This window comes from Cryptotermes secundus, unplaced genomic scaffold (assembly GCF_002891405.2).
Source record: "Cryptotermes secundus unplaced genomic scaffold, Csec_1.0 scaffold330, whole genome shotgun sequence".
Classification (NCBI taxonomy): Eukaryota; Metazoa; Arthropoda; class Insecta; order Blattodea; family Kalotermitidae; genus Cryptotermes; species Cryptotermes secundus.
In genome coordinates, this window is record NW_019734317.1 from 1,856,350 (window position 1) to 1,880,033 (window position 23,684).

At 39.0% G+C, this 23,684-nt stretch overlaps 1 protein-coding gene across 7 annotated transcripts in view; it reads right to left on the bottom strand.

Annotated features, from left to right (window-relative positions):
• The window catches only part of LOC111868550 (maestro heat-like repeat-containing protein family member 1), a 77,102-nt gene that overhangs the window by 20,243 nt on the left and 33,175 nt on the right, over positions 1-23,684 (bottom strand). For all 7 annotated transcript variants that reach the window (XM_033753089.1, XM_033753088.1, XM_033753087.1 and 4 more), the window contains 7 exons: positions 21,635-21,910; positions 15,027-15,241; positions 13,861-14,045; positions 8,600-8,775; positions 7,782-8,030; positions 6,561-6,729; positions 3,452-3,590 (listed from right to left, as the gene is read on the bottom strand). In XM_033753089.1, coding sequence (XP_033608980.1) covers positions 3,452-3,590; positions 6,561-6,729; positions 7,782-8,030; positions 8,600-8,775; positions 13,861-14,045; positions 15,027-15,241; positions 21,635-21,910 — 1,409 coding nt within the window. The remainder of the gene's footprint in view (positions 1-3,451; positions 3,591-6,560; positions 6,730-7,781; positions 8,031-8,599; positions 8,776-13,860; positions 14,046-15,026; positions 15,242-21,634; positions 21,911-23,684) is intronic.

Here is a 23,684-nt window from a genome sequence, read left to right on the forward strand (position 1 = left end):
GAGCCGATACGTTCCTCTGAAACGTCAGTTAACACAATATCTACACGGCTCCACATCCCAGAAAACTGCTTTCTTCATAACTTTATCTTGTACAACACACTCTGAAAATGTATTATGCTCCATAAAATGGTAAAAGTAATGTAAAGTTGTCTCTGTGCTTAATTCATTAAGCTCTATGCCATGACAACGTATGGGGGAGCGGATGTATAGATCCACATTTTCTTGACCTCAGCGCTAGTTGGAGGTGAGTGGTCAGCTTCACACCCCAGGAAAGAGCCCTCAGTACAGGAGGTTAGGTGGACCCTAGAGCTGGTCTGGACAACGTGGAGAAGTGAAAATTCTTGACCCTACCAGGACTCAAACTCCAATCTCTCAAGTCATCCAGCCTGTAGACAGTCACTATACCAACTGCACTATCCTGGCCCACTCAATAAAATGGTATGAATGCAAATTAAATGTAAGACAATATGAAGCCTTTCATGGCTATGTCTCTTATCAAGACAAAGTTTTACACAGAAAGAAAAACAATACTCTTAGTTATGATCTGAACCAAAGACATGACATACTGTCACGTGTAGGGTGGTGCGTGTGACAAAAATAAAGGATTCTAGTTCGGATGATTGAATTTATTAGCACCTTAGTTACAAGTTCTCTTAATCACACTTAAATACAGCACTATCACTGACTTACACACTTTCCAGTTCACCACTGCACATGCACTAGGATTGTCTGTCTTCTGTAGTCGTCTCCTGGCAACAGATCTCAACAAAGAAACTATCATTTCAAATCACTATGAAGCCTTCTTGCTATTTTGTCTCCAATCACTCTGGAACCTTAGAACTAAAAATTCTTCTGGACTCACTCCTCTAACTTATGACTGACTCGCAACTCGTATCTGCCCTCAAACTAACTTTGTCACTGCATTCACTTCTCTTATATGCACTCTGCACAGACCCCACAAAGAACAACGTCTCTACTGTTGATGACATCACCACTTACGCGGAAGTGTGTTTACTCGGCCACTGCTTAGAAACCGGTTCACAGACCCACTGTACCACTTCTGCTCAGCACGGATGACACAGAAAACACAGCAACATCCATTATTGCATGTTGGACCATGTTTACAGAGCTCTTACCTTGTAACACATTGGTCAAATTCATTACAATACAGTATAAGATGTGGCAGAACATGTATCATGAAAAGGCTCATCTGAAGATCGTGTGTTTTAAACTACAAGTCTAGACTGATGAGATAAAACAGCAACATAACAGACACACCAATAATAAAATTTCTAGAGCATCTGCTGCAGCAAGCTCTACCATTAGTCTGTTGCATGCCAGCTGCAAGGCTGCTGCTATACAGGCTTTCAGCAACTAGCAAAACTGATGCAAACAGCAGAAATGCATTCAGTCTTTCCTGTCTGATTAACAGAGTGATAACTTTATGTACCTCTTGATTACAAGAAACCTAGTCACTCATGTATAAGACTGCTCTATTTCAATGTTCTCTTTTCCTTTTGCACTTCTGATATTGTACTTCTACATGTAGAGTACAATTGTTCATACACAATTCTTAAACACAGTTGCATTATACGAGTATTATGACTATTTATGTACATTAACGAAGAACATAATTTTTACGGTTTTAATATTTTAAACAATAAACACCTAGTAAATACATACTATCTTAACTAATGCATTGTGTCCTATGTTATAATAAATGTTTAACCAATCTAGGAGAGGAGATCAGCTGCACTGAATGAAGTTTCTCAGTCAATGTAGGCAAATGCCAGGGAAAATATCACTAATTAGGTCATGATCACTTCTGTCTACATCTTTTCCAATCTGTTATTCACTAATCACTGGATGCTATATAGTGTGTTAAAAAGGGTTTAGTACTCTCTTAAATGACCAAAAAAGTCTTACTCAACATATGTCCAGAAACCAATGCCTGCTGATATAAGAGTGATTTGTATGCCATATCTAAAGAAGATGCTCTGTGTGATTCCCATGCATTTCCAACACAACTTTCAGCTCTTCACCTCACTGAGGTGCACACACATTGTCAAAAATTCATGGTTTCACTGGAATCTCCTGACATGCATTCTCTGCTTGTTGCTGTAATATGCCCAAGTCAGTAATCAGCACAGAATGCACCAGTCTTTAGGTGTCTCCACAGCTGACTGGACCTCTGCATCCTATCCCATCCCCTGAAAGTGTGGTTCAAGTTTTGACAATGCAGCGAAAATGAGGTTGTGCCCTATCATGCATGAACCACATGTTCCAAGAGTACTGGTAAATCATTCATCAAATACAATGGTACATTGCATCTGTTGGTCTGTTAGGTAAGACAAATGGTCCCAACACTTTATCACCTAAGATGCTCACCCAGACAATGACTCTCCCATATCTCAGCAGATGCTAATTTTTGGACATATGTTGACTGGGTACTTTTTGCTCATTTAAGTAAGTCCTATACCCCCTTCAAGTCTGTAATCCTTTATTAACACCCGGTATAAATAATTGTTTTCTACATTACACTTTCTTCAAATGTACTGAGGCTTTTACATGAATCACATGAAGCTGCTATGGGTCAAAATTTATTCTAAAATATAAGACTGCATATTGTTCCATTGTTCATCCCCTTCTAGCTACATAATTATTTACAGAAACTAATATCATCATCATCATCATCACTGGCAAAACAGCCCTTTTGAACCATAGCTCTCCTTAGATTATGTCATATTGCATCTGCTTTCCATTTCTTTGGATTCTGCAACAGTAATTTTTTACACAGCAAAGTTGTCAGCCTTGAATCCCACCTCCAACCTGGAGGACCAGGTCTCTGTATTTATGTCCCCCAGTGATAGAGTGGCCCAGTTACACCTCCAGGCACTGGGTTACCCTTTCATCACCTTTTGTGACTTGGAGGGCTATGGTTGAGGTATTCTAATCTTCCTCCACACTGGGTATATTTAGAAATGACAGTACAAAATGAAAGAATCTCTAACCCTAGGGTGGGACATAGATTGAGGATTTTAGAAAACAAAGTGATAAAGAAAATATCTTGACATAACAGAGACACAGTAACAGAAAAACGGTAAAATCTGCATTATAAAGAGCTTCATAATTTGATATCTTCATCAGTTATTATGGTGATATGAAGGATGAGATGAGCAACACATGGAAGAGATTGAAAAATGCATAAAACAATTTAGTTGGAAAACCTACTGGATCTGAGGGGTTGTGAACTGGGTTCTTCTAGCTCAGAATAGGGCACAATGGCAAGTTCTTGTAAACAAGGTAATGCTCCTCTGGGTTCCATAGGAGGCAAGGAATTTTTCGACAAGCTGAGTGTATGTCAGTTTCTCAAGGACTTTGCTCCACAGAGTTAGTTAGGTAACATTTCAATTGGAAACATGGCTTTTCGCCCAGCGGAATATGAACTCACACATCATATGGCAGTGGTTGCTTTAGGAGTCCAGTTACTACAGCCTTTGGGTGGTGATTTGCTAGAGCATGTATTGCCCGCACACTTCCCATGCGGGTCTGGACACACTGAATGTTCACCAACCTCTCCAAGATGTTACCTACAACAATGATATTATACAAAGACAAAAATAACACCGTCCAGTGTGACTATTTAAGTTTTATCACTTGAAAACTTATCACCCTTACATGTTTCGATCCCTACGAATCATCCTCAGAGGGCATCAATACTTTCTCCAGAAACTACTATTACAATAGGTGTTAAATTATATACATTCACATATAATGTCTGAAATACACAATGTACACAATGTTCAACTTTTCACAGTCACAGCAGCCTTCCTGGAATTAAAATTTTTAAAGTTTCTTAAAAACTTTTGTTGTTTAAGATTAAAATTTATAAACCATGCAGGTTCGTGTCAATTCTATTGTCTTTCTTGGGTGGTTGCTGATCTTGTGCCGCTTGTCTATCTTGAGAAAGGAGATTCTGCAAATATATTATGGGTATTGTGTTAATTTCAGCAACCCTACTGTATATATATATATATATATTTATTTTAAGGATTTTGTCCTACCTTAGTATTGTCCATAAGGACAAAATCCTTAAAATATATATACACACACACACACAGTATGGTCGCTGAAATTAAAACAATGCCCATAATATATTTGAAGAACCACCTTTCTCAAGATAGACAGGCGGCACAAGATCAGCCACCTCCAAGAAATACGATAGGAGAATTGACACAAACCTGCATGGTTTATAAATTTTAATCTTAAACAAAAAAAGTTTTCAAGAAACTTTAAAAATTTTAATACCAGGAAGGCTGCTGTGACTGGGAAAATTTGAACACTGTGTACATTGTGTATTTCAGACATTATATGTGTATGTACATAATTTAACACCTACTGTAATAGTAGTTTCTGGAGAAAGTATTTATGCCCTCTGAAGATGATCCGTAGGGATCAAAACATGTAAGGGTGATGAGTTTTCAAGTGATAAAACTTAAATAGTCACACTGGACGGTGTTATTTTTGTCTTTGTAATTGTTAGTGTGACGGACCAGAATGAAACAAATCAAAATGATATTATACCATTATTCATCAAGAATAGTAGCAGAGAGTGTAATGCTCAAATATTTTTGACTCCACTGCAAGCATCCTGCGTTATACACTGAAGAAATTCCAGCAAATAACTATGCACTAAACTGACAGATATTGCATAGCTTGGTTCCACTCAGTTCAGAATTGTTTATCTTTCTGTCTCATTTCTAGAAAACTAAAGATTAATATATACAAAATTATAACTGTACTGCATCTATAGTTTTGTTAAGGTGTGAAATTGGAAATTTTGCCTTTGGCTTCACAGTATATTTTTTCACTCATGCCCTTTGTGGTTAATAATAAAAGTCTCTTTATTCCAAATTCACTAAATCATAATATAAATACAAGACATATCACAAATTTCTATCAACCCATAGCAAATTTTACGGTATATCAAAAGGGAGTGTATTATATGGGCATAAAAATTTATAATAATCTTCCTTCTTATATAAAAGAAGAGTCACTCAACCCTAAGAAGTTCAAAATTTGTTTAAAGCGTTTTCTTTATCTTCATCATTTTTATTCTATGGAAGAATATTTCCAATATAAATCATTATAAGTTAATGATTATGCATTCACTAGAATCACCTGTCGATCATCCTGTTTTTTATTAGTATTATTCTAGTCATTTAAGCAATTTCTGTAATATGTTCAAACTGACATTGTCTAAATTTAAACTGCATGTTTCATCAAAATTAACTTATATGACTGGAATCGATTTGTTTCTGTTTTTGTATTTGTATTTTATACTTTTTGTTATTTATGTACTTAGTTGTTGCTCTATTAATTTTAAGAATAATCACTTTACGGACATGTCCTATATCTCACTTGTATTGTGGATCCATGGAATGAAAAATAAATGAATGAATGAATGAAACCTGGTCTCTCTTTCCAAGGAAAGAATACGTAATATATGTGCTTGTAAACAAAAGGATGAGGAAAATATTAGGACCAAGAGACAGGAAGTAATAGAAAGATGGAGAAATTTCTTTAGGAAATAAAGGAGGTTGTGATGGTACATGTGGCACGAATGGAGGAATTGAAAATGTGTAGATACCTCTTGTCAGATAACCTAGAGAGAGAATACCACTTGGGACACCTAAAGATAAATGGAAGGAGAGTATTAAAATGATCTTTAGGGTGTGATGGACTCGTGATGTGGCTCAGGATAAGTAGAGTGCCAGACTCTCTGGAACACAGTAATGAACCTTTGGATTCTATAAGAGACAGGTAACTTCTTAACTAGCAGAGAAACTATCTACTTCTCAAGAATGACTCTATTGCATGGAGTTCATTACTTATCCATGTACTTAACACACTGTCAATAATACCAGGTGATACTCAAACAAGCATGTTTTCCAAGCACCAAACAGCTTGGGAGTCTTAACTAATCAGAAAACTACTTTGTCTTCCCTCCAGTAAATACCATCAAAATAATCATCAGTATTGCCTAGTAATGGAATTTGTTCCATTACTAGGCACTACTAATGAACTGAAATATGCCTTAATTTCTTAATTGTATCTAACAGCAGCACATATTTTAAAATTTAATACTCTAGTAGACAGCCTTTGCTTAACTGTCCGCAACCCTCCATACGTAAATGACTTGCAATGAATGTATTACAATCTGAATGCTAAAATCTAATGACTTGTAACTGTATCACGTAATAAGGTAAATTTAAAAATTTGCATTCAACAAGGGGAGCAAACAGCTGTACCATTAGGTATTTATTTCAAGTCAGGAGCAAAACTGGAGGGTTCATATGTGGGCTAATTGAATGTTTCAGCAAATAATGTTAGAAAAGAATAGAGGAAAGACTCAGATCAAAAATGTTGACTGGCATTTGTGAATAATTTAATTTCCACTGTTCCCCAATACAAAAGGCTTTGTCATAAGACAATACAAACATACATAACAATGACGTAAACAACTACATTTATGTTTCAACCAATAAGAATTTTCTTACACAGTATGTCATTAACTTGGTGATACAGTTCTCCCCCCTTGGATTTGATCAGAATATTTAGCACCACACTTGCGCCACTTGAGCTACATGGCTCTACATCCAACAGCCCATCCAAAAGGCTATCCAAGAAATGGATAAGTTGAATATGTGGTAACCTGGCACATATTATCTGTAATCAGAGACAAACACAACATACAAACATTGCTCCATACAGTTGCATGTGTTATTATATATAACTAGAAAATGTTGTTACTCTGCATACAGATGGCTAATGTAATGAATTACAGCATGATTAACATCTCTATACTGCTTTTGATTCAATCATTATTACAAACTATGACATCAAGAAAGAAAACAAGATTCACAAAGAATGTGTGAAATTCAAGGTCATATCAGGTGAACCACACAACAAAATCAAAATTCTGAAATCATATTAATTCTCATATATGTTGCATGTCCTGCTCAAATTAAATCTGTTGGCAGACTTGCCCTGTAAACCTCTCTCTCCTTATAAAACAAGACCAGAAAGATACAAAAATTTGTGTAAAATTCTCTTATAAAAGTATACTTCCATGAAATAGATCTTGATGATGATCAAAATGGCCCTACATTCGTTTCTTTTTCAAAGAATCTCTAATATTAAATTTCATCAGTATCTCCAGCAATTCTCAAGTTGTGGAGGACTGTTCAAATTACACACATCATGCAAAGAAGGTACAAGGAAAGTAGGCTAAGAATCATGCACCCTAGATGAACTGTACAGCAATCCATCACCAATGACAGTTTGATATTTGCATTCAGTTTTCCCCAACTGCAATATTTGGTTTTACACATCCACTATTTCAATTTGTGTACACATGAAAAAAATGATAGCTCTGCACCAAAATAGCCACATATGCTATGAAGAGGATTCAGGACTCTATGATATCAAAAACCAAGTTTCTAGCTCCCAGATTACCACTGAAGTGTGACTTTTGTGCCCTTTTAAATATTTTCTCTGATGTTATTTGGCCTATATATTACTTGTGTTTAAAGAGGAAATGGGCAAATCAGTTAGGTTCTCATAAGTATTAATAGCGATCATGGTTACCCTAACCCCTGCTTCCCATAAGGGCTTGGTGTTGCCACCTGCAGTTTTGTGAATCACAGGAATTTTCAGGAACATAATCTCCTCAGTTGATGATGGATAAATGTATTGGCTATTACTGACAACTTTCTCACCTTGGCTAATTCATTTGTAACTCTGAACAATTCATTTGGATCTTCAGTCAGAAACTTGTCTCGAATTTGTGAGAGGTCATTTGCACAGTCATTATCATGGTCTGCCACACAACCCTCATAAAGTGCTGCCAAACAAAGCACTAACTGCACACAAATGACAGCTTCCTGCCTCACTGCCATACCGGGGTCTGTGCATCGTGGCACCACTCGTCCCAGAATCAGGCCAGACTGGCTGAACTTGCTAGGAGCCTGAAAATGTTAAATTGGAAAACTCAAAAGAGAAATTCTCTCTTCCACAAGACACATTAAGAGGGCCACAGAATTAAAAAATTATATATATTGAATCACACTGAATTTCATGCACCACATGACATCAGATACTCTAATTTTTTTTTTCCTTGGCACTACAGCACCAGTGGGCCTAGGCCTACCTCCCTGAACTTCTCCGTTCACTTTGGTTTTTCTAGATCTTAAACATATGGTAGGACTCCTTGGGCGGGTGATCAGCTCGTCGCAAGGCCTCTACCTGTACACAAACACAGAAAAACGCACACATACATCCATGCCGAGTGGGATTCAAACCCATGATCCTGGCTTCCTATCGAGCAAAGACAGTGCACGCCTTAAACCGCTCAGCTACCGTGACCAGCACTCCAATATTTACTTCTTCAAATTACATCATCATCATCGTCGACATCATCATCATTGCTGCTTAATATTGTGATCACTGTCATCATATTTGCCATATTTATAATACAGTAAATTAATATAAATATGAAGCTAATTTTTCTTCAGACTGTGAAAGGACAGGTAGTCACCTCATATGAAAAGTTTACATTATCCAGGTAGCACTGCAAAACAGAATGGAGCGTGTTAATAGATGCTGCTCTCTGTTGAGAGCTTTTCTTGATTAGCCATGGTTCCAGAAGTGTAAAGATGTCATCAAGTGTGGCAGGAGATACGGAGTCCAGAAGAAGTTCCTGGACCAGTGAACCTAAAATACAAATACAAGACTTAACAATGATACACAATTCATCACTGATTAAATCTTTGGGCAATAATGTTTCTTTCTTAATTTAATAAAAATGTTTATATTGTGGTGTATAAACCCATTTCTAGGCAGAGACCGCAAAACAAACAGGGCAACAGTCATTGCCAGGCAAGAAATTCTTAACAAGCCACAGCTGAGCTACAACAGTGGAGGAACTGCTGGAAACGGTGTTTTCTACTCGGTCCATGCAAAGGGTTTATATAACAAGGACACCAGCCGAGCTACACTCAGTTGAAAGTCAGGCTGTGAAGAGAAGACTATGAGGTTGTTGTGAAACAGCAGGTGGCCTTGGAGTTAGTCAGTTGAAGCACTAAAAGAATTGCAAGGGAGTCTGTGTCGAGAAGACTTAGTCAGTACAGTCAGCACAGAAGCTGAAGAATCTCTAGTCTGTTAAAATCCATTGCCAGGAAACAATTAGTGAAGGCTGAGAAGACTTCATGTGCACTGTAGTTACAGTGGTATTTGGAGTGTGTAATTCAGTGAGACTGCCATAATTAAGAGCAGTCATGAGTCATGTATTAAAGATGTCAATAAATCCAATCTCCAATCCAAAACCACGTTGAGTCATTCTAAGAAGTGACAATATGTAAAATTAAGTTGAACATGTATCAACATTTACTGGAAGGCTTAACTTAAAATACTTTCAAAATTACAAATAAAATATCCTTAAGTAGTAAAGAGCCTTCAGATAATTCTATTTTCATTCCAGATAATGCAATCAGCCACACGTGTTTCTTTCCTAATCGCACTATATGAAGCCAATAAAATGAATAATAAGGGATAAAATTAAACAAATAGCAAGGGATAAAATGAAATACCAGGATGATATACAAAAGATGGAAGTAGTAATGCCATTCAAATCTCATTACAAGAAAAAGTCTTTCAAATTAAGGATACAGTGGTACAGACATATTGTTACAAACAGAAGACAAGATCCTTTTGGTATATACAAATAATGAGAGTGGATAAGCTATCAAATCAGCAGACCAAGGACAGGGTGGAATGTTCAAGTGAGAGGAGCGACAAAACAGAGCAAGAAAGAGCAGATGCACATACAAGAGAAAGGCTTATGGGAAAAGAGAGATTCATCATAGGACAATTAACAAGAATATGTCATGCAGAGAAAACAGCTGGATTGTACGAGGGGCAGTCAAATAAAAACGGGTCAGAAGCCAAAACATGTTGTTACGTGTTGCGTGAGTGATGCGACAAATAACTTCACACTGTTTTGGATCTAGCGAATTTATTGTACATTCGCTCTTACACTTACACAATTCACAGTTATCCAATGTTAACCTTATACTATCCAGTATCACAATTGCTGTTCAACTATCTCTCGGAAAATGCTGGGTTCCCACTCTCAACGGCGACTGTCTCAAGAATTCAACTTATACTGGATACTCATATTCAACATCAGCTACTCTTTCTCTAGTAACTGGCACTCTCTCTCTCTCTCTCTCTCTCTGGTTCAACACCGACGAATACTCCTCGTTATGTAACTTCTGCACTGACAACACAGAAAACAGTTACGTGATAGCTATCACTGTTGCATGATGTCGTTTTTACCAATTGCCTAGCAATAGTCTCTGCACGGAGTTGCCTGCTGCGTGACGTCACAGCCTAGCAGGGAGGGGTGTTTACTGAGCATTGCATAGTTATGGGATGAGTGGGGTATGTGACATCACTCGCACTTCCTGTTGCGCAATCAATGCATTCACAGAGTTGTCGCCTAGCAATGCACCAATACAATCCGCAACTCTCACATTGTGCACATGCCCCGAGGCCTCTGTGGCTCAACAGTTCCTGCATAGAGCCAATACGCCACAATATTAAAGAACATTTCTTACCTAAAAACTAATCTCCAAACTGTTAATACATGTACACCACTAGGAGATAAGCTGGTCAATCCCATCCTTGAAAAAGCTTGTGGGCTGTGTACAGAACCACATCTTTACCCAGCCACACACGTCTTTGTCCAATGCAAACCGATGTCCATGAATGTCTCTCTTCAGGCCTCCAAAAATGTGAAAATCACATGGGGAGAGATCTGGGCTGTAGGGGGGATGTTGAAGCACTTCCCAACCAAATCTCTGTAGCATATTCCTCACAGAGTTGGCAGTGTGGGGGCGCGCATTATCATGAAGAAGGATAATGCCGTTCGATAGCATTCCAGGGCATTTTGACTTTATGGCATGTTCCAGTTTCTTCAAAGTGTCTTCATAGGGCTGTGCACTGATTGTGAGCCCCTTGCTCGAGAAATTCGACAAGCAGAGGGCCCTTGGAGTCGAAGAAGAACGTCATCATCACTTACCGGAACTTGCTTGTACAGCTTTGGATTTCTTCAGTGGGGGAGAATTCACGTGTTTCCATTGTTGGCTCTGCCATTTGCTCTCGGGTTCAAAATGGTGGCACCAAGCTTCGTCCCCAGTGGCAATACAGGACAGAAAAGTATACTCCTCCTCATGGTATCATTGCAAGTGACCCGGCGATGCAGCCATTCTCCAAGTCTTCTATTCCTCCATGAGTTGATGTGGAACCCACTGCACGCAGATTTTGCGGTACAGCAGGTGTTTTGTCACCATGGTGTGTACGGAACTGTGACTCATTCCCATCAAAAGACTAATTTCTTCCACAGTGATCCGTCGGTTTGCAATAACATCAGTAATGATGGACACAATGAGCCTGTCCTGGGCGAGCATCATCTTGCAGTGACACACGTCCTTCTTGGAATCTCTTATGCCACGTCAGCACACATGAATGTGACATGCTGCGTTTGCAATAAACAACAGACATGTGACAATGAATTTCTCATCCTCCTACTCCTTTAGTAGTCAAAAAGCGCACTACACTTCACTGTTCTTCTTTATCTGCCTCCATTACTGATGTTGGACGACCACACATAGCGTTAACCTTACTTCCAGCACAATAAACAAACGACTAGTGTGCAAGGGCAAGTTGTCACTGCGCTTTCCCTAGTCCCCACTAGATGTTCATACTGTAAGCAAATTCCAGTGTTACCAACTTGCGCCCTGTGTGAGTTATGCGTGGTGATCCGTTTTCATTTGACTGCCCATACTATTTTAGGTAGCAGATTCATACAGGGTGATTCACGAAGTTTTACCCCAGCTTATGGTACATTTTCCTGGGGTTATTTCCTGCAAAATTTCCTTATAAACTTGTGGTCAATTTTCGATAGTTACAGAGTAACAAAAGATTTTCGAAACACAGCATTGTGAATGCAGCGCTAAGCTTCCCTCCTGGATAACCTTGCGTTCCAATTAGCTGTGTTAGCATATAAGGCAGACCGGCTAGCGATCCTAAGCAGAGCGATCCAGTACTAAACAGGACATTGTGCTGGTGACTTTGTGAATTAAAATGCCGTACACATTTTCCACTGAGGAATACACCGATATGGTGTTTGTCTTGGATGTATGTGATGAAAATGCAAGAGACGCTGCTGCCGAATATCACCGGCGTTATCCTAATCACAGGATTCCGAATCCTAAATCCATTAGCAGTACATTCAACACATTAAGACAAACTGGTTCTCTCCCCAGCATTCGTATACAATATGAACGAAATCCTCAACATGAATTGTGCAAAGAAGAAAACATTCTTGATGCTGTAGAGTGCAGTCCGCGTGCCAGTACAAGACGTCTAGCTCGGCGGTTCGGTGTTTCTCAGTCCATGGCGTGGAGGACTCTTCATGAGAACGGGCTGCATCCTTATCATTTACAGCAAGTACAACACCTACAACCAGGAGACCATGCTCTTCGTCTGCAGTTCTGCAACTGGTTAAATGGAAATCGGCAGTTGTACCACTTGATAATGTTCTGCGATGAGGCACAGTTTACATGGGATAGGGTCAACAACAGTCACAACTTACAGGTTTGGGCAGACAATAATCCCCGTGCCACGATAGAATCAAATTTTCAACACTGATTCAATGTCAATGTCTGGTGTGGTGTTCTGTATGATCAGCTAATCGGGCCGTTCATTTTTCCTGGCCACTTAGCTGGTGAGATTTACCTCCACTTCTTAGAAGAACAATTACCACAGTTACTTGAAGATGTTCCTCTGGCAACAAGGTGCTGGATGTACTTTCAGCATTATGGGGCGCCTCCTCACTTCTCCCGCGCAGTGGCAGTTCACTTGGATCGGCATTTCCCACAGCGGTGGATTGGTCGTGGAGGCTGTAACGCCTGGCCTCCCAGGTGGCCAAATCTAACGCCATTATATTATTGCATTTGGGGCTGGATGAAGGACATTGTGTACCAGGTAAAGGTACAAACACGTGAAGCATTGCTTGAGCGTATTCTGGACGCAGCGATGACAATAAGGAACAAACATGTGGAACTGCGAAATGCTACGAGCGAGGTTCATACATGTACGACACGTGTTGATGTGCAGGGAGACATTTTTGAAACTCTTATGTAAATCCAGTCGTCTTCTAAAGCACTACAGTTTAAAGGAAACAGATTGACAGAATGGTGTGATATGCAACCATTGGTATATTTACAGAATGGGATGCTGAAAATAATGTAATTTTGTAACATAAATTCGATGAAAAATGTTTCACAATGCAAAATTAAGAAATTGAAGAAGAAATTGGTTTTAGAATGCTTCTTTCCTAAAACACTAACGATTTAAAAAGTGTTTGTATTCTATTTCTAACTTGTTTTGACTGAAATTCAAAGAAAAAAAGATTTTTCGCCAGTTTTCAAATTACTGTACCTCTTTAATTATGAGTTGCATACCATTAGTATTTTAAAATTTTTTGTTCCAAATTACCTCAGGAATGCCCTCCTTAAGTGGGAGTAAATCTTTGTGAATCACCCTGTATATAAAAGATCCTTACATGTAATAATTTCAATTTTATTTTCATTGTAATGCCTGTACTTTTACTTACTTTTCCTTCATGCTTTGCAATAAAAGAGATTTTAAAACTGCAAAGTAATTGACTTAATACCAACAATTAAAATTTGCCAGGGGCAATAATTCACATACTGTATGATAAACGCTGCTAACCTAGGCAGTCTAGGATGAGATTCATATGATCTGCCCACCCCACATCCACACTGTTGTTAATATCACCAGGAGATTCATTAGGATTGATGTCCTCTTCCATGAGAGCTACAGCAGTGTATACCCTGTCAAAACAAGTCTTCAGGACAGACACTCGTTCTGCTGCTGTCAGAGATGGTGGCAATTTACTACAACTTTGTCAAGGAATCACCCAACTCAAAATGCTAATAAGACCTGACTTTGTGAAGTAAGTTTCTGATACAAAATATTTTTTTACCTACGCTGACTGAATCTATCTGTAATAATTTCATTACTGGCAAGTATCCTCTGGCAGGAATGCTATAATTTTGTAATGTTCACCAGGAAGTTTAAAGAATGAGGTCATGTGCAACCAGTTCTTAGAATTATAATGCATGCTTTTGCTTACATACCAATTTCTGAACACAAACGTTATCTGCACTGAATGTATTTATCCTGTTACATACTTTTAAAATACAAATTCCAAATATATATGTTTTGCACAGTCAACAAAGTGGAGCAGTTAAATGAACAAAGTTTTATGTAAATCTGTAAACATGGTTCCTATTTCATACTAGACCAAATTTCATGTTCAACGCATCAACCATTCCCATAAAATCAATAAAATAAACACTCTGAACAATTACTATTTTACTTAAATTTCACAACTAAGGTTTTGAAAAACAATTCCAAAGCTGCACTTCTACAGTTGTATGAGTAGTCCAAAGGCTGTAGTCAAATGACTTTTCAAGATCATCGCAGTAATAACTAACTTCATGGAGCACAGCTATGCCTGAGAAACTGACAGCAGTCCAGTTGCTCAACAAATTTCCAGGTTAACAGCTGCAATTCACAAAAGCCCATCAACTGACTCTGTCCTAAGCTAACCAAACCCAATCCATGCCAAAAATCTGTCTTAAGCAATCTAAAACCAATCTATGCCCAAAATCTATTTTCTTTAAGATCCATGGAAGTATGGAAAGAAGAAATCATGGTCTAGTTCAAAATACAATGAAATGCCCCTCAGTCGGGAAAATTGGCATCTAAGGCAAAAGTTAATTCTCTGATTTTCTGAACAAAAAACAGGCGTGGTGACCACCCAACCACATGTATTTATCCGACCCTCACTACTATATATTTCTAAAGGATACATAAGAGCTGTTGCAACATGCAGAACAATGGGATATAACTCAAGTCGTCTATTGATAGGGCCAGTGTTGCTGTACTGAGGATGCAGCTGACTCAATGTCTGACTCAGCATTTCATTACGACTCTGAAGAATGACATGCAGTGTGTTGCGATTAGGATGAAGTGCTTCTGCAATGTTGCCAAGTGTTCTGAGTGATGCTTCTCTAACTGATGCATCCTGCAAGATAAACAAAATAATGCATCATCACTATTGCAACCCTAGGCTCATGCGACGTTTGCTAACCATATAACACTGTGTATCAGCAGTACACAACTTCTGTAAATGTAACTTTATTTTAGTAATCAAGTGTTTCCATCAAAACTACAGTGTAATATCAAACTGTTTCATCATGAATGAAGCATCATAATTAGCACTAAATGACATATAATTATAACATATTATAAGTTTACTTCTTTCTGCATATTTAGGCTATCAATCTGTTTTATTCTTGTAATCAAATGCAGTCATATGCAGTGTTATATAAGATTTATGATTCATCAGAAACAATTCTTCTGAACCTGATTACCACCGTAGAGCCTATGATTATTCAAAGTCCTCTTCATTCACTAGTGCATCATAGCTTAATTCGGAACCACACAATAAATGCAACTCTCAAACAGAAAGAAGTTATTAGTCATAACTTTTATTAATCATTATATCATACTGTCACAAAGTATGGAATGACTATAGATGGGGTTTGGATTTGTGACTCGATTTATTGACCACTTACACACTCAAGACCCATGGCTACACTTTACGGATCACTGACACACACAGACTAGTGTCCTCCGTCTATTACAGTCTCAAATAGCCATAACCTGGAAAAGGATTTTAACACAGGAACTGCAACAGTCTCACTGAATTACACACTCCAAATATCACACATAAAGTCTCCTATTCACAGCTGGACTTTCAACTGAGCACTCTTGGAACTAACTAGTTGCCCCAAACCATCCCCGTTATAACATCTTGGCACAGACAACATAGAAAACACCATTCCTCTGTTGCTGCACCACTGTTGCGTTTGTGTCTGTCACTGCAAGAACATGTTTACTGAGCCGCTGCCTAGAAATGATTCTGGTATATCTGCTTACCTCGCAGTTGTCACATAGTAATGGCTCTACATGCTATAACACTAAGACTATTCTTTTCAATAGTATAACCTGCAACTTTCGAAATTTTATATTTGTAATACCGTGATGACAGGGGTGGTTAAACAAAATACTAAATTACTATGTCAGCCATCTCTCTTTGGCTAATTCTATCTCTGCCACCACTTGTTGTGCCCCAACGAGGCAGACACGCTTATTGCTCTTCTAAATCTTATCGCTGCCACCAATTGTTCTGCTGTAAGGGGGGCATTTAGTAATTACGAAAACTACTAGTTCACAGTAGTCTACTCTCTGTTGGCTCCTGTCCCTCAGGAGCCTCTGCCCTTCCTCCGGCTTATTCTTCCTGTATGGACTGTTGTTGCTCCCTGGTTGCGAGCTCACATTTCCCATAAAACGTAGGGTAACGCAGGAGCAGTAAGGGGAAGGAGCCTAACGGGTTGCACCAATAAAGTTCTCCACTCTTCCATCCTACTCTATTCGTCTAGTATCTACATACACATATATACAGTAATGAATGCAGACTGCTGTCTGGTCACTCAAGGTTCACATATATTCGTTATCCCTCCTGTACTGACACATGGTACCCTAGCCTGTTCTGTTGCTCATTTTAGTCACTGGGTTTGCACTTTAATAATATCACTTTATATTTCATGGTTAACATGAGTAGTTTGACTTACTTGAGACAGAGATGCAGATCACCAACCACCACTTTGTCAGTGCCATGACGGACATAGCCTCCGGCTACACTCCTTGAAATGATTGTTTGATTAGCCTCGAATAGTTCCAATTTCGATCTTTTGTATGCTGAAATTGACGGTTCATCAACTTCCGGGAGGGTGAGCTCCCACCCTTTTCTGACGCTATTTCTAAGGGTGGCTAGTGCTCATTGGCTAATTACTTTTCACGGCGGCGAATCACGTTCTGCCAGCTTCTGTCTACTCAGCATTTCTAATTCTTCCCAGTGTTTTACCTTTATGAGCGCTTGCTTCCACGTTGTCAGCGCGGCTGTGCTGAGCCAAAGCATTATTTGCCAGGCTGTTTGCCTTCTGCGTTTCACAAACACGGACCTTGTGTCAGCATGAAATCTTTTTAACAATCAAAAACATAATGTTGATGCCCCCCATATTACATTTGGGGCATAACAACATTTGTTGTGTAACTTCTTATGCTATTATAGCAAGTGTCACGTAACTTCGGACAAGGCCAAGAGTAACCTTGAATGTGAAGAAGAAAAATTTCAGACAAGGGGGTTGGTTCAAGGGTGTGAGAAGTGACAGGCGGCCAGTTGTTTGTAAGGCACCTTCGAAGCAGGTTATACTTACAGTTTTTCTATCATCTGTTTAAAACGTCAGTTTCCTTGTGCGCTAAATCGTACATAATGAGTAAGAAATATATTTGTATTATTGTAATATATTCTTCGAAAGAGAATAGGGTAGTTTCAATGAAACACGAGGGGTCAGTGAAAGTGGAAGAACGAGTGTTAAGAAACTCCTACCACCACAAGTTATGCGCAGGATTTGACTAGGAATGTGGGGCCTTGTTCGAAGTTACATGACACTGTCTATACCAGTACTGTTTTTTATAATGATTCATATACTTTTGACCTCTTTTCATTCACTGTACTCAGTCATTCATACACATATTATACTATGCTCTTAACCGAAGTTTAAAGCTTAGAATAAATAGCCAACTGCTTAATAATGCTGGAGTGAGCATAACTGTTTGCACTGATCACTCATTCTATCATTCTAGAAAAAATATATATCGCTGATGGGATGAAAACAAAGCAGTGTTGAGATGGCTCTTTATATCCAGTAATGGTTGCATTAACAACTTTTCATAATCAATGTATAATATAAATATAATCAATACCTACATAACAACCAACATGTTAGTTTGGTTCAATGACTTTCCATCAAGATACACCACAACAGTTCTCTAATACTATGCACATATATAAATGTAAGAAACAAGTAATGGAAGGTTCATCCTCAGAAATAATATAATTACTCAAAGCATTAAAGCACACTATCTTGAACACAGACTACTAACACAAGCCAATTTCAATAACTTAATGATGTGTAAAACAATACTGTGCAGTCTGTTAACCTCCCAGAAGATAGTACTGTACATAACCATCACTGCAAGAAACTCAAATCCTAGACAAAATATCTACATTCAATTATTTTCAACTTAAACATTTCAAGAATTATATCTTCTGGGATATAATGCCATGTAGTCTGTTGAACATCACTCGACGCTTCAGAGGAATATGATGCTACCCTCTTCAGCAAGAAACCAGTGGGAAAGCAGGTGGCAGGCAGTTAGTTGACTTTCAATGGGCTATACAGCATTATATCCCAGAAGACAGAACTCTTCATAATCACCGCTGTGAGAACCTTGAATCATACATGAAAAATTTCAATTTGGTATTACTATTTACCACGATATAAATGTTTATTTAAGCTTTTAAATACAGAGTTTTAAAATTTAAATTCCAGTACACATGTAGATCTGTGTTCATTTGCTGGAAACCTAGGTTTCTGAAATGTACATTAACCCAACATTGTGGTCAAATTATCACCAATCACATTTCACATTCAGGAACTCCTCGGTTCAAACACTGCCCCAGAGGCTGGCTGTCCTGACAGCAGTTTTTATGGTTTTTCTCAGTTCCTCCAAATGTGAGGATAGTACCTTAGATTAGGCCAAGGTAACTTCCTTTCTTATTTATCATTCATAGTCATCCAATAATTTTAATTTTATATTAAATAACCAAAGACATGTCATTAGATTGAGCCCTTCTAAGCTCAATTTTCTCTATGCTCTCTTCAGTCACTGGACATCCCTTTCTCTTTGGCATGATGCAACATAACCTTGCCTTTCTGTCACCTCCAATAAATTGGGGCATGCAGTCCAATTGCTATGTGGCAACCATGAGATAGGTGACTGTACAGAGGAATAGTGTTTTCTGCATGGTCCAGTAAGCAGTATTTGAACAGCAACAGAGGAACAGCATTTTCTATGCAGTCCATGCCAAAATGTTATAAGCAGGACAACTGGAACAATGAGTTAGTTGTGAGACATTTGCCGACCAGTAAGGATATAAACCTGGAAGATGAGAAAGCTACGATGTTGGAAGCCATTACCACACAACAACCAGAGAAGATACAGCAAACTCAGAAGACTTTATGCTATAGTGAACTGCAGAGTGTGTGAATTAGTGTTAGCACTATAGTTATTTGTAGGTATGTTCTGTAAGAATTCAATAAATCAAATTACCAATCCAAACCCCATCTAAAGTCACTCAATCATGTGACAGTATCATGCATCGCCTCATCCTTCTGGGCCAACCATCTATCCTTTTACAGTCCTTCTTCATCACCATCACCCTCCTACTAAGTCACTGCCCTGTCCGTGTGCCTCTTGTGTGCCAGACCTTGGACAAGTATCATCAGTTAAATTCTGCCTCGGCCTTGGTTGTTGGAAATCTTTTGTTTGGATGAGATGTGACCAGGGTCTAGTGAAGGGGCCTCATCTGTTTGTGTGCATGGGTGTGGTAAGTGTATGGTGAGTACTCATAAAATGTAAAGCTATTGCTGTAAAAGGCCATGGAGGTCCATAGGGTCATGAGATGAGGCTCCCATATTTTCTAGACACTCAGCTCACAGATGGCAGTGAGACTGTCAGCCTTATGCATCACCTGCCCTTTACCCCCAGGAAGACTCCCGGTAATCATTTCTGTTAGAGGCTGAGTCGATCCCAGGGCCATAGTGCAGCTGGAAGAATTAGGTCCACTGGAAAATCAAATGACCTCACAGGGAATCAACCTCATGACCTTCAAGTTTGTGGCACAGTGCCTCAACTAACTATGCTATAACATCCTTCATATACACATATGCACAAGTTTTATATGTCAAGTTTTCATTTCTTATATGTATTTTCTCTGTTATCCTTTGTAGGTTCATGTTATGTTTTTCATGAGCAACTGAGAGCTCTAAGTCAAGAAAGCCATCTTCTGGGATGTGGTGTCGTGTAGATCTTGTGTGAACCGACGTTTCGGAGGAATGTATCGCCTCCATCTTTGGGGTAGAAAAATCTGCAAGCAAGGAACCAGCAAGAGCAGGTGGCTGCAGCCACGAATTCTTCTAAGCTGAAGATGGAGGCGATATGGTCCTCCAAAACGTCGGTCCACACAAGATCTACACAGCGTCACAACCCATAAGATGGCATTCTTCATAGTCACCACAACAAAAACCTCAAATCTTACACAGCTTTAAGTCAGTTTAGGACTTGCATCAGTTGTATACAAGGAGACAGGATAGCATAATCGGTATAGCAACAGGCTACAGGCTGGACAACCAAGAGGTTGGAGTTCAAGTCCCAGTAGGGTCAAGACTTTTCTCTTCTCCACGTCATCCAGATTGGCTCTGGGGTCACCCAACCTCCTATCCAATGGGTACCAGGAACTCTTTCCTTGGGCATAAAGCTGACCACTCCCCTCCAGCTAGTGCCGAGGTCAAGAAAATGTGGTTCTATACATCCACTTCCCCATATGGCTTCAGAGTGTAGTACTTAATTAGTTAAGCATAGGAACATCTTTACCTTTTTTATCACTTGTATATAAGCCAAAACTATGCTGCATCCTAGTTGTAGGGGCAGTAATTTAAGTGAGTTTATTTTCTTTTGTAATCCAATCCTTTTGTTCAGCTGTAGTGTACTTTGCTGATATGGCAGACATCTATGCAATAATCCATTTCATCCCACACCCGTGTCAGCATATCACGGATGACCAGAGTCACAGCAGCGGTGATACAGTTGCAAAGATCCCTGAGATTAGCAGGCAATGGAGGCTTTTAAAAAAACTTGGAGAGATTCATTCTCTATTGGCATAAGAATTACGATGATCTGATGCATAGTTTATGTGTTGTGAATTTTTAAAATGTTTCAGGAACTTATGAATAACCCTGTATTATATTGTTCTGTTTTCTTTATGATGTCACACGAGTGCTCTTTCACATAGTTTGCTACCCATTTCATGCAACTGCCTGTCTGTTTCAAAGCTATATGTCCCAGATGTTTCAGTTCCCAGTTCAATTTTCCCTTTTTAGTTGCTGGGGTTAGTTCTTGTTTTATTACACACCACTAGTTATCTCGATTCCCAGCCCACCTTTGGGAAGCAACTACACTCATGACAATTCTGGGATGACAGTTTGAGCCCTCCGAATTCTGCTGACAAGGATGACTCAAGATAAACCAGTAATTAATCAAATCCAATTCAGAACAGATCACTACACAATTTTTTCATAAAAATATTTTAAATTTAGTAAAGTTTTCTGCAATGATCCACTACTTGCTTGTAAGACAGTGGTACTATAAGCCCATCAGAACAAATATTTTATTTCAATATAAATACTGCTTGCATTCAATAGTAGCCTGTAACTCATACAGCACTCACCTTAGCAGTCTGCATTTGCTGAAGCACCCATTGTGCAACACCTTGCTCCAGCTGTGGCAGCAACTGCGTGTCTGAGGCCTGAAGTGCCACCTCACCATAACACAGCAAAAGTGTCAGTCTTACTCGCTCCACCTCAACCTCATGCTTCACATCCTTCATGAAGTTAAGAAGACGAGAAGATTTGCGTATCAGCTCCTCCTTTCTCATCTTCTCTAATTTAAGTAACACCAACTCTAAGTGGCTGCGAGCACAGATCCCAACTGCTCTTGCACAAGCCTGGAGAACAAGAGATGTTCTTCTTTAACTTTTATTGGTCAAGTGTCACACAACTGCGATTGCTCACCCACACAGTTCAACTGGCTGACTGTTAAAATACCATTATGCTAAAATATCCTGTTCCTTGCTACGAGCTGATCACTCGCCCAAGGAGTCCTACCGTAAGTGTAAGATCTAGTAAACCGAAGTGAAACGGCGAGTTTCATGGAGGTAGGCCTAGGCCCAAATTGGGGCTGTAGCACCACAGGGAAAAAAAAATATCCTGTTATTAACAGCAAGCCTACAGTAACTAAGGCCACATAAATTCCCACTCCTCTACACAGACTTCATTATGCTTTCCTGCTATGAATTACTTACAAACACCCAGCACAGCAAAAATTCTTAGCCTGAAAAAAGAATCAGATTCTAGTTACAACCTGTCCCATGTGTTTGTAATGCTCGTAGTGCTGTTAGTGTGTGTGTGTGTGTGTGGGGGGGGGGAGACACCATCATGAATTTCAGACACTTCAAACACACACACTGACCTTCAGGTCTCATTGTTTTTATATCCTTAAACTAAATTACATGTTTGTAGTTGAGGCATAAGTGATGGTGGGAAGATATGACATTATGGACTGTAATTACAAAACCAATGTAAAAAAATCACACAAATGCAACACAGACAATGACAGATGCACGTGTGATAGTGAGAAGACTCACAAGGAGAGAAGATGGGGTAGGTGACAAAACTTTATATTTTTTCCTCCAGATTTACTTGACACCAAGCACCCAGGTACAAGCATTTGTTGTCAAACCGTCAAGACAAAATCATAAAAAGGATGCCAGAAGGACAACACGACAATAGAACAGTAAGACAGTGAAACACAAACTGAATCAGAGTGACATTCAGACTACAATAAGAGGTAACTTGACACCAATGGTTTGAACAGACATGTACATTGGTGAATATGCACAAAACAAAAACAAGAGACAAATTCTGTGATGAACATGGAATCTCAAAAGCCTGCTGTTAGTCAGCGTTTCAATTAACGATCTAATTTACCAGTCTCTGTCACAGTTGTCGTCTTGTTGATTCATACTGTCAAAAAAAAAAATTGGCCATACTTTGTCATGTTACTGTAAAATTAGGTATGGGAGCATTCAAGAGTGCACCAGTATCTTTCAATGTGTCCCTAATATCATGACCCATCTGTATTATTGTAGCCAAAAAAGATGAGCGTCTCCTGTATAGTCATGTTAGGAAGTCATGACCACATCCTGCCACTGAACCTAAATACTGCTTGTACTCATGGTATTTATTAGTTCCTGCCACCAACAGCCAGTCTTCTTCAATGAAGAAAAGTGTAAGGACAGGATTTGGTGCAGAATGTTTCTTGACATAGGGTGACTCATATCATCAATCCACTGAGACCTCACTGAAAGGATGGGCCCCACCAGGATTCCAAGGGTATTCTGGATTTGACTTTAATTACCGTTATCACCCACTGCTATTGTTGTCTTCATTAACCGTTCAGCGTGGTTTGACGTGTATGTTTCGTCAAGGTATTTAAATCGTCTGCGGGGGTTCAACGTCAATGTTTCGTCCAGCTGCACACCTATGTTATAACGCCCATAATAATTGATGGTTTTGCTGTAGATTGTTAGATTTTTCGCTGGCCTGTTGTCAGGAGAACTATATTTAATGACACACGAGTTTAAGAGCGCTAAGTCATCGTTACATATGCCTGTCTTGCAGCAAATTCCTGTTGCTTCTGGTAGAACTTTCCTCCTTCAA